This window comes from Thermobia domestica, chromosome 6 (genome assembly GCF_964235325.1).
Source record: "Thermobia domestica chromosome 6, izTheDome1.hap1.1, whole genome shotgun sequence".
NCBI lineage: Eukaryota > Metazoa > Arthropoda > Insecta > Zygentoma > Lepismatidae > Thermobia > Thermobia domestica.
The window spans coordinates 18,097,340-18,113,190 of NC_137459.1; the positions used below are offsets into that span (position 1 = coordinate 18,097,340).

Consider the following 15,851-nt stretch of genomic DNA (forward strand, 5'->3'; position numbering starts at 1 on the left):
GTGTTCTTCCATGAAAAAAATCTTCTTTTCGATTAATTTTACCCCCCCTCATCAAACATATTTATATAGATTTTAACCCCCCCAAATATTTCAATGACGCAGTTTGCGTCATAGCCCCCCCTTGTGGGCACCCCTGTTGTAGGGGAAGGAGAAATTGCCTTGCCACTCCACCATGGTTCCGCCACTGGGTCTTACAAAATGCAACGTTTTCTGTTTTTTCATTGTTTCTGTTAACGCTTAATCATGCAACTTACAAACGCATGAATTTTTTATGTTATGATTTTTCCTGCTTCTTTCAAAATGTTTAATAAAATATATTAGTCGAATATACAATTTCTCATCTTTGTATTTAAAACCTTACTGTAAATATATATTCGTAGCAGCAGTAAGAAAAAAATGGCCGCCTTTGTTGATTGTTACTCTCGGAAACGATCTACAATTTTTCAATGTCATATTTTGTAAGATTCACAGTTTTTATTGATAATTTATTATAAAACAGTCATTGCTCTTAAAACCTTCGCGAATGTTTTATTATTTACAATATACTATAAATTGTTCGATTAATGTTAGTAATTTGTACGCGTAAATTTTCATTCCTAGACTTGTAACTCGTTCATGCAAAGCATTCTGGGTATACCTTGAAGCAGCAGAAGAGGATCTATCATGGAGACTCACGTGCTGAAGTGGAATCGAATTTTAAATTCGGCAGGCCCACAGCCGAGACCTCGTCATGGTCACCGTGCTGTAGCAATCAAAGATTTAATGGTGATATTTGGCGGTGGTAATGAAGCCATCTTCAAAGAATTGCATGTTTACAATACAAGTAAGCATTTTCTGTGATGGTCATTACGCTTCTCTTGAAATGGCCAGTTTTGTTTTCAAATAGTTATCACATAGATTTACATATGTAATAAGGTAAATCCAATAGTAATTTCATGCTATATGTGTCAGTATGGTGTGGAGTGTCTTTTGAACTTTTACGAATGCTTAAAAATATATATGATAATTTAGTTTATTTGTTTATTACTCTCTATGTATTTTTCCAATATGGCGGCCTCCAAGTGAAAAACATTATCTGTATTTCAGCTATGTTTTTTTGATATGTATAACAATGTAGAATGGTAAATCGTTGCAACAAAGTAAGATTCGATTACAATGGATGCTGTAAATGCCATCATATCACTTTTTGAGGTATAACACATGTTCATAAGAGCAATTTGAGGTAATATCTACCTCGTAAAGTAGGATTACATTTAGTATTTTGTATACCTAAGGGTCCATTAAAAAATCGTTGAAATTAAGTGTGATAAGTAAAATGCGGAAAAATTACAGTCTACACTAAGAGAATGTGTTGTGGTTCGGGTATACGTAGAAATTAATTTAAGAGGCTTCGTGATAGCAGTAGCTTTAAAGGATTGGGGACCAAAGTTTAGTTGAAGGGGACCGGCTTTTTAAAGGAAAAATGTTAGCTTTGCTGATTTCTGTTAACGTTAGGGCTATGTACTTGTATCGGTAATAGTTAAGAACAGCTACTTCTCATCTCCCGTGCACGAGGATACATCTTACTGTTGCACTATTTAAACACCCTAAGTACAAGGGCAAGAACTCAGTCTATTACCTACTTTTTAACATCCTAGATAGTCAATGAATAATTCCTGAAAGTATGGAGTTTCTCGTCCTTCCCTAAATGGGAAGTACGGCTCCTTAACTATAACCCTTGTATCATTGTATTCGTATCCCTTATGTGCGCTTTCGGTAAGTACATACAGTTTCTACAGCATTTCGCTTTCCTTATTTCCACAGAATATACTTCAACCCATTTCTTTAGTAAATTAATTACTGAAGGGATCACCACGTATTGAGTATAAATATATTGCCTTTTGCATAAAGTTTACTTCTTCTACCTTGAACTTAGTTCTGTTAGCATATTAATAGTTTTAGTAAAGCATGTTTGCGTTAGAGCACTTCGTCATATGCCACTACGAGTGTGGGAGCCTGAGTAACATATTGCTGGTAGTAGCAAAAAGAATTAGGGCATCGGCGGGTTAGACGGGCGTTGATGTGAAATTACTGGTAGGGTACCGACGGTGTGTGGTAGGCAGTAAACTTCCGGAAATTGTCTCCAGGGCACAAACTTTGGATTGTTATTATTATTTTTGAAGGTTTAGTAGTAAATTTTCAGATCTATTGAAATGAAACTTTGTCAGTTTTACGTCCCACGTTTATGCCGGCTAGGCAAAAGGAGGCGGTGATAATTAGAAATGAATGAAAAAAGTGGGAGGGCACCAAGAAAACCCATGGACACGGTATTTTCAGATCTATTAACTAACTTTCGGGGTTATTTTATAACCTTGCATTGCTTTCTGGTTTAGGAAGTAAAAAGTTGCACTTGATGTTATATATATATATATATATATATATATATATATATATATACACACTTGAAGTATGTCTGGGCTATGAAGGACGGGGCAAATTACAGCTCTTGTTTTTGTCGAAGATTACGTGCCCCTACGTGGGTTTGAATCTACTGCGTGCTCCTACGTGGGTTTGAATCTGCTACGTGCTCACAAAAAACGAGTACTAATGTCATGATTAAAAACATGCGTTATTTTCTCCTAATGGAAGCTGCTAGAATTAGGGGTAGTTCGGTTTCCTTATGTATTTGGTAAGATCAGGTCTAGCTCTTACGTTACTCTTGTGAAACACACACATATTATAGTGGGGTGTATTAAAAGGAACTTAACCTCTCATTATCTCAGTTGCTGTTATGCGCTTTCTAATTTTTAAAAAAGATATTTTTGGTTAACTTTACAATACCCGCTCCAGTTGATATCCGTACGTAGTCGAGAAATTACACTGGATTACTTTTAACAAAATCAGTCCAAATTTCCTTTTAAGTTACATTTAAGGTCTAAGAATTTAAGTCACATTGCTTGTAAATATCGTACACACACTCGTAATGTTCGCTTTTTTTTTTTTTTTTTTTTTTTTTTTTTTTACTAAAATCTCGGTGTCAAAATGCAGGTGCGGACATTACACGGCTCGTTCAAAAAAACACTCAATTTTGTCTTTTTTTTTTTTTTTTAAGTAAATTTCATTTTGAACTTCCTACATAATATCGGTAAATAATTGAATGAAAACCAGATGAGGACCACTGATTGAAACAAATTTATGGCATTTAAAATCATTAAACAAATTATGTAAATCTTACCTTTATTTTCTCCTCGAACATAATTTTCAACCACGTCAGCACGCACTTGATGTAAAGTCAGAAACACAACACAATCGTAAATGTAAAAATATTAAAATTATTTGTAAGCAGTTTTTTCCACTCGAAAGAAACAAATTGTAATACACGAGTAGTTCGGCACCTTTGGCTCTTTTACTCATCTGACGACCGTCGATAAGGTCCGAGGCGTTATCGGTGTTTTCTTCGTTCACTTTATCTTCTCAAAGGAGATCGTCTTCCGATCCATCAAGTGCGTTTCATGTACTAGTTACCGTAAAACTTTTAACAGTGAGATCACTGGATATTCTTTTTCACGCAGCAAGAATCCACGTACTAACTTCCGAGATTGACGCCCTTCTTAGACGTCCAGTTGCCGTTGTACCCCCTCCAGAAGCCGTCCAATCACGGTAGCTGCGCCTGAATGCAATCTTAAATGGTTTGTTCACAGATCTGAAGTTGGGGTGCGGACATTACAGGAGCGTATACGGTAGTGCCATCATCAGTGTCATCGGCGCCGTAACTTCCAGTGTTACTCTCTTCCCGGTAAGTTATGAAATATTCACTCGAGCAATAATGCCAAATACAATAGAACATCGCAAGTAGTTTGGTGGCTTTTCTGCTAATATGAATTTATATTGCACATAGCACAATATCAATATAATCATTGCTTTTACGCTCCGCTCTTATTTTGTGCGTAACGTGCAAATACAACTTTTGAAGCCCCATATTGTCAATCTGCACTATATTTTTTATCTTCATTCCTCTGAATATAACCGGAACGTCATTCCACTGAAAACTTGGAGCATGCATTTTATTTTATTTATTTATTAATTTTTTCTTCTCCAGCACGCGAAATTCTTTAGTTAGCAATGTTTTACGTACTACACAGTAAGGTGCGGATCAGAAGTCAAAATGTGCATTCCAATTGTGTACGTAAAACTTGCATGCTCAAAGTGTGCACTTCGCACTCTTAGACACGGTTCAAGACAGTAGGGAGGAAATGATGTGTGCTACTCTATCCTCTACATTGACGACTGCATCGAGTAGGATTTTTTTTTTTTTTTCAATGGGCGGATTACACGTGACATTGTTACCCCATATAACTTAAATACCTGTACTAATATTGGAATCTGGCATATGTGGAGATCTCATATCTTTGTGTCACATGTATTATTGGTACTTATTGTATAGCAAGGATAAGATAGCATGACATCTTGGTAACCAACAGCGTATCTTGTTACTCTTCTCACTATACGTCGAAGAACGAAGGCACGTAACGTAAGAATATTGAATCTTCCCTCATACAGAAATTTTAACAATAACGTTAGAAACGAAACTTCTTTTAATCGCATACCCATCGTTGCTAGTGCGCTTGTTTCGTTTTTTTTTTTTTTTTTTTTTTCTCATGCAAGCTTTGTTTTTTTCTTGTTGATTACTTTTTAAGAGAAATATAGTTCGGACATTTTCATATCATACATTGTATAGCAGACAGCGTCAGCAAATTCTAAACATATAAATATATCTGGTATACTTAGCTTTGTAGCACATGACAAGTTTTTGTCGGGATACGAAGATTCTAGCAAGCATTATTGATGGACAACTTTCAAGCAACACTCAATTACCGCATCCAACTAAAATAGTTGAGCTTCGTGTTCTACCAAAGAAAGCTTCATTGGAAGTAGAAAACTCTCGTCGAATTTCCAATGGTACGTTTCTGCGACGTTGTATTTGGTCAACTCGCAGACATCGCGTGCAGTGGCCATACATACGACAAGGCCAGCTCCAAGTAACCAGTACAATTCACACTAAAAACTAAAATTAATTGAATCTACGTTATCACATTTCATGTCATGTATTATCGAGCTTCCGCGTGCCTGTATAGTTAGCGTGCGCGTCTTCGGCATAGGAGATCCGGGTGCGATTTCTTGAGCAACTTAACATGGGTCGGATTCCACATTAAGCAGTAAGTCCACGTCTCATAGGCTCGCTGCTGAAAGGATGCTAAACCCAAAACAAATTGAACCAAACACCTGTTACCATTTAACATTTAAAAAATTCAACGAAAAATAATTATACTGTGTTATGTGACCCCTTAGTATACAACAAACTACTTGCGAATGTTTACTAATTGAAGCTTTAGGGTACCTACTACGTAAATAAAGTGGACCTATGACATTTTCGACACCAATGAAATTTGAAACCACAGAGTATCCTCAAACACTAAAATATACACTATTTGCACTTGTTTGATCGTCACTTTGTTTTACTATTATTATTTTAGTTTAAGTGTTCCGTCATGTATTTTCTGACCATGGTTATATCTTCTGCTACATGCGTGCACATATCCATTAAAATGTTAACAATCAGCATTGCGCGAGTCTGTCAAATTTTATTACGCAGGGATTGAAGTAATGTTTACATGAAATTTATAATTATTTACAGATAAGGTATTGGGCAAATAACTCGGTAAAGAATCTGAATGAAAATAATACAAACACTGCACTTCTAGATACCCAGAAAGTACCACACCAGCCTTATCCAGTATACATTGAAAATACTATTACGTGGTTCCGAATTAAAAAGTCTGAGGTCTGAGTTAAAATTCGATTGCCGAGAGGGTAATATAAATTTAAAAGATCGTGTCACAGAACTTCTTACGGTTGCAGAAAACAGAAAATGCGGTTTTGGGATATTTTGAAATACCTTATGAAACACATCATCATAATATAGATTCAGGAATTTTATTTGGGGCCAAAAGTGACACCTAGAGGCTGTTTTTCTTGCGAGTATGTTTTTTCTTAAAACAGTCAATAGAGGTTTCTTAGGTAATAGCTTGGAGACAGTGATTACAAGAAAAGAAAATACATGGAGTACAGGTACAATAATAACACCAACGTTTGACAGTGGAACACTGACTGACAGCATTTTACAGTGAATTACGTCACTTAACAAGCGAATGAAAACACTTTGTAGGAAAGGTGTCTGCAGTGGTTTTCCCCTTTTTTTTTTTTTTTTCTTCTTTCTTCTATGTTTTAATTAATCTTACTTTTATCCTCCGTAAACAACGCTCTGCAGTAGTGACAAACTTTGAAGTGCATGGATTATTCAGAAATTTGGGTGATTGGTTGAGAATATTCCAGAACGTTCCTCATACTGTCCGTAAATTTATCTGTTTAATAGTTATTGAATGATCTGTCAGGGAATCTCGGACAATTCTGTAAAGTATCACTAGCTGATTTAAGTGACTGTAATTGGAATCAATTTCGTAAATTTCTTCTTGTTTCTTCCTCTTTATTATCCCGCTGATTATTTCATCATTTTGGCCGTTTTAATTTTATATTAGCAAACTGTTATTGTTAATCTGCAGTAGGACGAAGATGGAATGATAGTCAAATAATTGTTACCAAGTGAGAAAGTAAATGGTGGAATACTAAAGCGGAGATATACGTCTTAAGACACTACGCTGCTTTTACTAGAGGAAAACGCTGAGCTGAGTATGTTCTCGTAGCGTTCACTGTTTATTACTCTAGAAGTTTTCCAGTTTTCCATACTAACAGTGGACATTAACTGGAAGATTTGTGAATAACGGTATCAAAAATAAAATTGTGATTAACATTGAAATTTGGTTTGCTATTTCTGCGTTAGAGAAGGTTTTTTTCTCTGGAAGACAAGGTGTCGGTACTCATCGCGTATGTTTTTATTCTACTTGCACATTTGTAATACATAGTCCGACATCTTCGTTGCTTCTTGCTTTTGATATCACCTCAGAACAATCATGAATCCACATATTTGCTAGAGTAAAACTGTGTAAGGGGTAGTTCTACTGTTCTGATTCTCAGTTAATAGTTTGTCCGCCCAGCACAGACACTTAGATAATGGTGCTATAAGGTTTATATGACAAAGCCTCCTTTCACATTCGCGCAGCTACGAGACTATTTTCCTGCAGATATTCACGGAAAAATAAGTAAACTGCTTCTCTTTCATTGAAAGGAACTTAAGTTGCTGCGAGGACAAGCATCAAAACCTGAACGAGTGAAAGAAATTACTAGGTGGAAGCTATTGATTGCGACCGATTCCATTTGAAATCGTCCAGGCAAACCACAATTGGTCGCCATCATAGTCTCAGATTTCATTTTTTTTTTATATATATATATATCTACATGCAATATTATTAGACCCATATTTTTTCTTTTTGCTGAAAAAAAAAATTCCTTCGATATACAGCCCTCCAAGATGGCTGTCCTCCTCTTGGATTGCACGAAAAACTTATAAATATGTCAAATTAGAAGTTCTGTTGTAGAGAAACGAGTGTACTTAGTAACATAATCGCAATAGCAAGAAGAGTATAAAGTTGTATGTTTCGGTGGAGGGCCAAAATTCGTCTATTGGTTCAATAGGAATCGCGCAATTCACTCGCAATGTTGCCAACTTTGGTGAAATTTTTGCTAACTTCAAACATTTTTTTTTCTGTCCTCACGAGCAATATCAACCATCTGCTTCTAGCATCGAAACCTACTCCGTAAGGTCTCTTGAAAATATAAAGGACTTAAGTTTCTGATTATTACATCCCACGTTATAGCATGATGAAAAGCTGAAAAATTCCATTAAGACTCCATGTTTGGACGCCATTTTCTCCAAAACCCCACCTTTTAAAAATCTGGTTTTTTACACAATTATTGGGGAAGTACCTAAGTATTTAATATCCGTTAACCGTTCATGCGGCTGCAGCCCCTAACATTCGCAATTAATAATTGAAATTTCAATTTTTGTACTTGAAATGTAAATATTTCCTATGGGCATTTAGGTCCTATACACAAGGCGATTTGAAAGGGAGTATGATGATTTTGAGAGATGAATCCTGACATCAAATCCAGTAGAAAAGTTCCTTTAATCATGAGTCGAATTCCGCTTCGTTTTCGAGTTGCAGAGTTTCTAACTCGGGACCCAAAATCGGCTCGCGACAATGGAAAATAAAATATAAAATTTCGCGTTAAATCAGAAACTGTGTGTTAAACTTATGATGAAGTTCGGAAAGTTAATTTGTATCAATATGATAATTTTTACGTGCGTTGCAATTCGGTTGGCAGTGTTGCCAACTTGGTAGAAGTTTTATTTGTTTCTGAATGACTACGTGGTTTTTATTTGATATTTGGTATTCATTAATGATTGTAAACATCACATGAAGCACAATTTTCCCCACATCACCACAGTTTTCGAAAATTTACATGCATTTCATTAAAAGGTTTTATCTCGTGCGTTATTGATAGTGTGCAACATTGAGGGTGAATTTCACTTGATGTGTGCCATCATTAGTAAAACCGAAATGTCGAATAAAAACTACGTCTGTGTAAGTTGTTGTAATAATAATAATAATAATGAAGAAAATGTATTTTTTATTATTGCAACACCTCTCGTAACTCTACGCATCACGTTCGAACTTGTTAAAGAAGTTCTGCTGCAACCACGAAACAGTTCATTAACTAATTCAGTGTCGTGAACATCGTCCTAGTGTTCTTTGGAACCATGAAAATTGTTTTCACTGGTAACATGACATTGTGGTGCACTAGTTAAGTGTTCGTGTGAATAACAATGGAGAAGTCCTATTACAGTAAGGACCGTATTAAATGTGTTGATTATGCTAAAAGTCAGAAGAGGATTGTGCAGAAAGAATTCTCGACAAAAATTTTATCTTGTGGTAAAATATATAGATCGCGTACAGCGTGTCTGACAAAACTTACTATTAGGGGAGGATGATTATTTGTGTCCTGTACACAAGTCGATTTGAAAGGCAGTATGAAAAATTTTAAGAGGTGAATCCTTCACCGTAGTCGAGGTTTCATCGATAACGTCCGTTTTAATGGCGACACATTCATGTTTAGTATGTTAACTGTCTCCTTTTAGCATACACTGCATAACCATGGGGCGTAAAACTGAATGATTTTATTTCTTATTTCCAACACCAGAAATATAATTTCTTAACTTCCAGATTGCACAGACTTATGGAGTCCTCCCTTACTACACGGAACGCCTGAATTCTAGCAAATTCAGAAAAGGATACTTCACGTTTAAGATTACGTTGTAATTCATGGCAGCTGCCACCTTCATTCTTCAAGTTGAGGACATTTCAGTTACTTTTGATTCTTGTAAAATGGATGTAGTGTGTTCGAGCAATTAATTTGTAGTATTCATGATCCCGATATTGAATCTGTGGGGCTCGTGCATGTCCATTAATGTATGCAGTGTAACTTCTATTTCAAGTCTGGAAGGAATTTCTGAGAGTCGAAGGATCTAAGGGCACCACGCCGAGACTCGTCTGGCAGAAGAGAACAACTCCAGGCAGATTCGATCTGAGACTATGGCAGCTTCTGTTGCGGTCAACATCGAGCCCATTAATCTCTTTAAGAATCCTCTGATTCTTTCCGTTTCTTTATTCTACTAATTTCAATGTATAATCTGCCTCATTTAGTGCATAAAGCACTGTGAAACGTTAAACTAAGGTCGTGAGTTTTTTTTTTTTTTTTTTTTTTTTTTTTTTTTTTTTTTTTTTTTTTAACGAGTGCCAATTTCCCAGCACGCGTAAATTTTTTCTGCTTATATATACACACGATGAAAAAGATGATAATGCTAAAAATATGAATTTAGTCTACCCCCTTTTTGTGTGTGTGTGTGTGTGTGTTTGTTTGTCTGTTTTTTAAACAAATTTTACATGCTATGCAATGATTCTTCTGTGTAATGTTAATTAGTTTATCCCAATTTCTATCAAGATGCTGCTCATTATGAGAAATGTTACGCAAGGAGCTCCTTCGTGACGCGGTTAGTATACGCGCCTTTGACGTGGGAGACCCGGGTTCGATTCCCGGTGGTAACTCGTGGTTCGTATTCCACTGTAATCAGTGAGTCCCGTCTCATATAGCCTCGCGGGGCCTCATGGTAGAGCGTTCACCTCTGGTGCATGGGATCCCTTGTTCGATCTCAGCTCGCGCCAAGTGAACTTTGTGGTGGAGAAACACCGTGTGCGTGGGTTTCCTCAGGGTTCTCTCGTTTCCTCCCACTTTCTTCATTCCACCATTTCATTTATTTCTTGTCATCAGTCTCTTTTAGCCTAGCAGGCATAACCGTCGGACGTAAAGCTCAAACATTTCATTCTGTACAGCCTCGCTGCTGATAGCGACGTTAAAATCAATTCAACTCATAATCTTATCCAAATCAATTATAATGTTTAATACTTCTGTATTACGTGACGAACTACCCAACAATGTCTTGCATAGTCTTCAAGAATATATTGAAAGACACCTTGTAAGTACAGTAAAGCCCCGATTATCCGAGAGTGTCGCGTTTTTTTTTTTTTTTTTTTTTTAATACCCTGGTGCAGTCGCGCTCAATTATTTTTCATAAGTAGTCACTGCGGACTGATACTCCGCATGCAAACAGAAACTATATGCTCTCAAACATAAAAATAAATTGTATTGTAAAAATCAATATTTCGAATAATAGTCCACGTTTCGAGTTGCAATTCTATTCTGATAAGCAGAAGCCTATTGTTGTAAGGTATGAAAAACAGGAATTGAAAAGTCATTTGCGAAGTAGTAAGTCACACCTCATTTTAAGGCTTTCTTTTGGGTTATACGCGATTTTGCTATCCGTGGTGCCCTTGCCACCGAGTTCCTCGGATAATCTCTTCAAAATTAATATTCTTTGATATCGAAGAATTTAAAGGAAAAGAATGCAGCGGGTATTCTTTAATCTCATTCAGTGTTTGGAGCTTCATCATATAACAGAAAAGAAGTCCAACGTAATCTCTAAGGACCAGCGTAAAATAATAGAAAATGTACCTTCCCCGTTGGTCTGTTGGCTAGCGCGCACGTCTGTAGTGCACGTGGTCATGGGTTCGATTCCTGGTGGAAGTGCATTGCAATTTGAATGCATTACGGTGGTTCAGAATCCACTTTAAACTATAGGTCTACGTCTCATGTAGCCTCGATGCTGAAGAGGGACGCTGAACTTTATTAATTGAACAATTCATTAATAGCCTGCCAGTAGTACAACTTTTCCTACGGAAGTAAATACAAGCGTTCTGAAAGAAAAGTTGGGCCTAATTTTGAGATATGCAAGATGAGGTTTATCGGATTTTCTGTTGGGTAAACAATCGTCCTTCCAGTAGAGCATATTAAGTTGGTTATGCGGGACATCCAATCCTTTGGTAACTTTGTACAGTCAAAGAAAAAAGTTCTTTCTGTTTGATAAAATTAGTTTGGTAAGTAACTTCAGAATATAAGGACAATTTGAGTACGGTTTTCAGTAAATTAAAAAGAATGTAATTTTCTGTACGTTCCAGCTGTACTACCGTTGTATGTTTGTTATACCACAATTATTCCCAAAATAAGTTTCATCAAACGAAATGAACTTTTGTCGCTGACTGTACGTTGATCATTCGGTTAATCACATTTTCTTCAAAGTAGGTAATGACCAGTGCTACGTGGCTGTGATATATCTATAGCCTACAGATAAGATCGCGAACAAATTTCTTGTTCACAAGTGACGTCAGTCATATGACTGTTTTCAGAGGCAGTGTTTTCACATGAAATTTCTTTCATGTATAGAAGTTTCTCAAGAAATCAAAAATGAAAAGTTGTAGTTAATTAAATTTCGTGAGAGTAGTGGTGTACATGTATCCGTCGTTACAAATGCTTAATGCGATTTAGAAAAGAAAAGACTATCAAGATATCTAAATATCGAAGGAAATGCAAAGTTTGTTAGGAGATTGAAAATTCTTTAGTTTGCTTTAATAAAGTACACTCTGTTTCCAAAAGAATATACGTATTTCGAATGCATATATTTATTAAACTTTAAAACATAAGAATATGAAATTTTACACACATATTTACGAACCTCTCAAGTTCAAATTACAGATGTTCAATATGTCCCCCATCAGCGACACGAACAATATCACATCGATACTCAAATTCCTCCCATACTCGGGCAAGCATGTCCTGGCGTCACTGATGTTATGGCAGTATGGATCCGGTTCTTCAACTCTTCCAGGTTCTGTGGGAGTGGTGGTACATAAACGTTGTCTTTAACGAAACCCCACAGGAAGAAGTCACAGGGTGGCAAATCCGGTGACCGTGGAGGCCAGCTGAGACATGCTAAGTCGCCAGTTCCTTGACGACCAATCCAACGGTTCGGTAGAGTTTCATTCAGATAGTCACAGCCTCGGAAACAACCAGTTTTGTAACATAGCGAGATACTGCTGACTGTTAACCGTGTTTCCATTAAAGAAGAATGGGCCGTAAACATGATCGGGATATCGCACAAAACACATTGACTTTGTCCATGTTCAATGACTGCATGTGGGTTCTGTAGGCCCCAAATTCGAACATTTTGTTGTTTACCTGACCACTAACACGAAAAGTCGCTTTATTACTGAACACGATGCGTTGTGCAAAAGTGTTATCATTGTCAATAGCATCCAGAATCTCGTTACAAAATGTCACAAGTTTGCGTTTGTCATCAGGACGCAGAGCTTTTAACAGCTGTAACTTGTACGGCTTCATAACCAACCGACGTCTCAAAACACGCCAAATGTTGTTGTGGGCACTTGTAACCCCCGACTGGCACGACGAATTGATTTTGAAGGACTACGTTGGAAAGCAGTTTGAATTCGTGCAACATTTTCTTCAGGAACACGAGGGCGGCCAGGACTCTTTCCTTTACATACACATCCTGTATCTACAAACTGTCGATACCATCTGCGAATGTTCCACGCATTCGGAGGATCAATTTGGTACCTCAACCTGAAACGTCTTTGCACTTCACAAACTCGAGAACACAAAATGATTTCTGCTGCGGAATATCCATTTTAAACATATGACGTTTACCAAGCAAAACAGAAGACAACTGACATCTAGCGGCTATTAATATAAACTAAACTATGTATTCGTTTCTCCAATAGCCGAGCCGAGGCGCAGCGATCGATAGTTCGGACAAAATAAGTATTCGTAATACGTTTATTCTTTTTGAAACAGGGTGTATTTCGCTGTAAATATTCAAGTTCAGTTATTTTGTTTTCGCCTGCCTACCCTTAATCATGTCCATTTTACGCGCTTTCCTGCTACACGTGCGAACGAATTAATCGTGTAACACGAGTGATAGCTGTACATTAAGTCATTTGGTATTGAATGATGACTAATTGTCATATGTACAGCTTTTAACATTTAACAATATTTTAGAAAGCATTAATAAATTATTAAGGCATCTACAGTGTAGGATTTTTCTTCTCTACAGAAATCAATCATATTAGATACAGTATAGCCAGTAGAAAGTGGATGGAACTGGTTAATTTTTTCAAACGTTTATTCACTGCATATGTACACTCATGTCCAAAATAACTGTCGCATATCTATAGCTGTCTTCTTGTAAGAATATAATTTGATAATGATGTTGCAGGGTACTTTTAATACTGATACTATGTGTATAATCGGGAAACGTCCATTAGGAAGACCTAGGCGCAGATGGGAGGACAATATTAAGATGGATCTCGCAGAAATAGGAATACAAAGTAGAAACTGGATGCAATTAGCTAAGGATAGAAGTCAGTGGAGAGCTTTTGTGAACGCGGCACTGAACCTCCGGGTTCCATAGGCCATAGAGTTAGTTAGTTAGTTAGTTTATAATCGGGAAATGTATACTTATGGTAAAGTGCATAGGAAAAGAATTATAAATAGGAAAATTAGAATGACTAAAACAAAATGTTGCTAAATGGACAAGAAAGTTTTATTTTCTTCTTGCTATTCTTATTTACTGCTCTTTTGACATGAAATTTGCCACATACATGTCTTTGCAGATTATACACATAATTACATTATAAGAAATATCGGGCGAATTCGTTATCAAATTATATTCTTACAACAATATATTTATAGATATGCGACAATAATTTTGGACATGAGTGTACATTACAGTTAGGAAGAGTGGTATATAGGGTGGAATGTCAAGCACACACAATGTCTAGACACATAATCACCATACCGATTTAGGCAGTTGTCCCATTGTTGCACTAGTCGATGTATGCCATCATTGCACTGTGCACATTTCTTGTACTGCAAATGATGATAATTGATAGTGTGAACATATCCCTTTCTAATCGACACGTTCTCTGCGTTCTCCCGGGTTTGTTATTCGCCGATTCTCAATCAAAGGGTTATTCACTGCTGCAATTGATTCTTCAGTGGCAGCTACTTGTGAGGGATTGTGGCGTGACATGTCTGCTGTACTGGCAAATCTATGGTGAAATTCACGACACCATTGGAAGACAGTATTCGAGAACATCGTTCATTCGACGGTATATTTCATTACCACTAACACCTTCTGTCAGCAAAACATGAATTACTGCACATTGTATATCCTTTCAACAGGCTTTTAAACACCTGTGCTTATAGCTTTTCACTCCTGTTGGCCTCAGAAATTTGCACCTGAAGTTTTGGTAATTAGTTACCGGACACCCTGTATTAGTGATGAGAACTATCGAATGATTTTTTTCTTTGTGGAAGCAACACGCGCTGATAGACTGCTTTCGTTCTCCAGACCAAACTGTCGATAGTTTACCGTTTCAGCGGCCCTGCCTCCTTGCTGTATGTTGAAAGGGAGAAACCAGCAGTGCTACTAGCCCTCTTCCGGGCCTAGTAGAACTAGCCACGTGAAAATGTTTTTGAACAGCAGCGAGTGAATTTCCAGCCTGGTGAAATGTTTGGTGTACTATCGATAGTTATATTAAGACTTAAGGAGCGGTAGTGTATTGCTATGAGACCCTGAAGAAGGCTTAGTATCACTACTACTTTTTCGCTACCGAATGAATTTCAACAATAGTAAACTGTTAAAAACTATCGCATGAATTTCAGACAATGGAGAATTGAGGAAAGAAGTGACTGCATACGTATGTTCATTTTGCAACGTTATCGTGTCACCAGAAGTTGAGGCGCCTTTTAAAACACTACAAGATGGAAAACGTTATTATTACTATTTTGTAGAATTTAGTATGTTCTTGAACTCAAAGTGAAGAGACACTTCAGAGAAGAAAACAATCTTTGCATTCTCGATTTTTTTTTTTTTTTTTTTTTTTTTTTTTTTTTGTCCCATTTTTATTATCAATCATGTTTGATATAATAGCATGAGCATCATAAGATAAAGAACCAAGAGATTGAGTTGAATAGTAGCTGAGGGAAAAATTTGTCATAAACATTGCAAAGGAGAAACGAATTTCTTTTGCCGCGGACTTTTCATTCGAGCGACGCGGTAGCGTGCTTCTGCTTCTACATGTAAGCAACGCTTTTCTCTCCTCATCTGCCTTGTTAATCGGCGGACCTATCTAGAGACTCCAGGGAGTCTAGTCCAGTGTATACTTCTCAGCCAGACTATAGAATCAACGTTCAGGTAGCAGAGAAGCACGTAGAAACACAGTATTTGAATGAATAAAAAAAAATCTTACAATCGAATAAAAACTATCTATAGTTAAAAACAACTATGGAATGATCATTCGATAGGAAAAAGTACTATAGTGCCCATCACTGCCCTGTATATACTGAAAAAATGCATACAAAACTACTCTGTATACATAATCCGA

General features: G+C 36.8%; 1 protein-coding gene across 4 annotated transcripts in view; it reads left to right on the top strand.

Moving 5' to 3' along the window:
• The first annotated feature begins 642 nt into the window (after positions 1-642).
• The window catches only part of LOC145687860 (uncharacterized), a 103,963-nt gene continuing 88,754 nt past the window's right edge, over positions 643-15,851 (top strand). For 2 of the 4 annotated variants that reach the window (XM_081761351.1, XM_081761352.1), the window contains exon 1: positions 643-823. In XM_081761351.1, coding sequence (XP_081617477.1) covers positions 664-823 — 160 coding nt within the window. In that variant the 5' untranslated portion in view covers positions 643-663. Of the gene's footprint in view, positions 916-3,551; positions 3,776-15,851 lie in introns of all 4 variants that reach the window. The other 2 variants (XM_081761353.1, XM_081761354.1) reach the window with 2 other exon arrangements.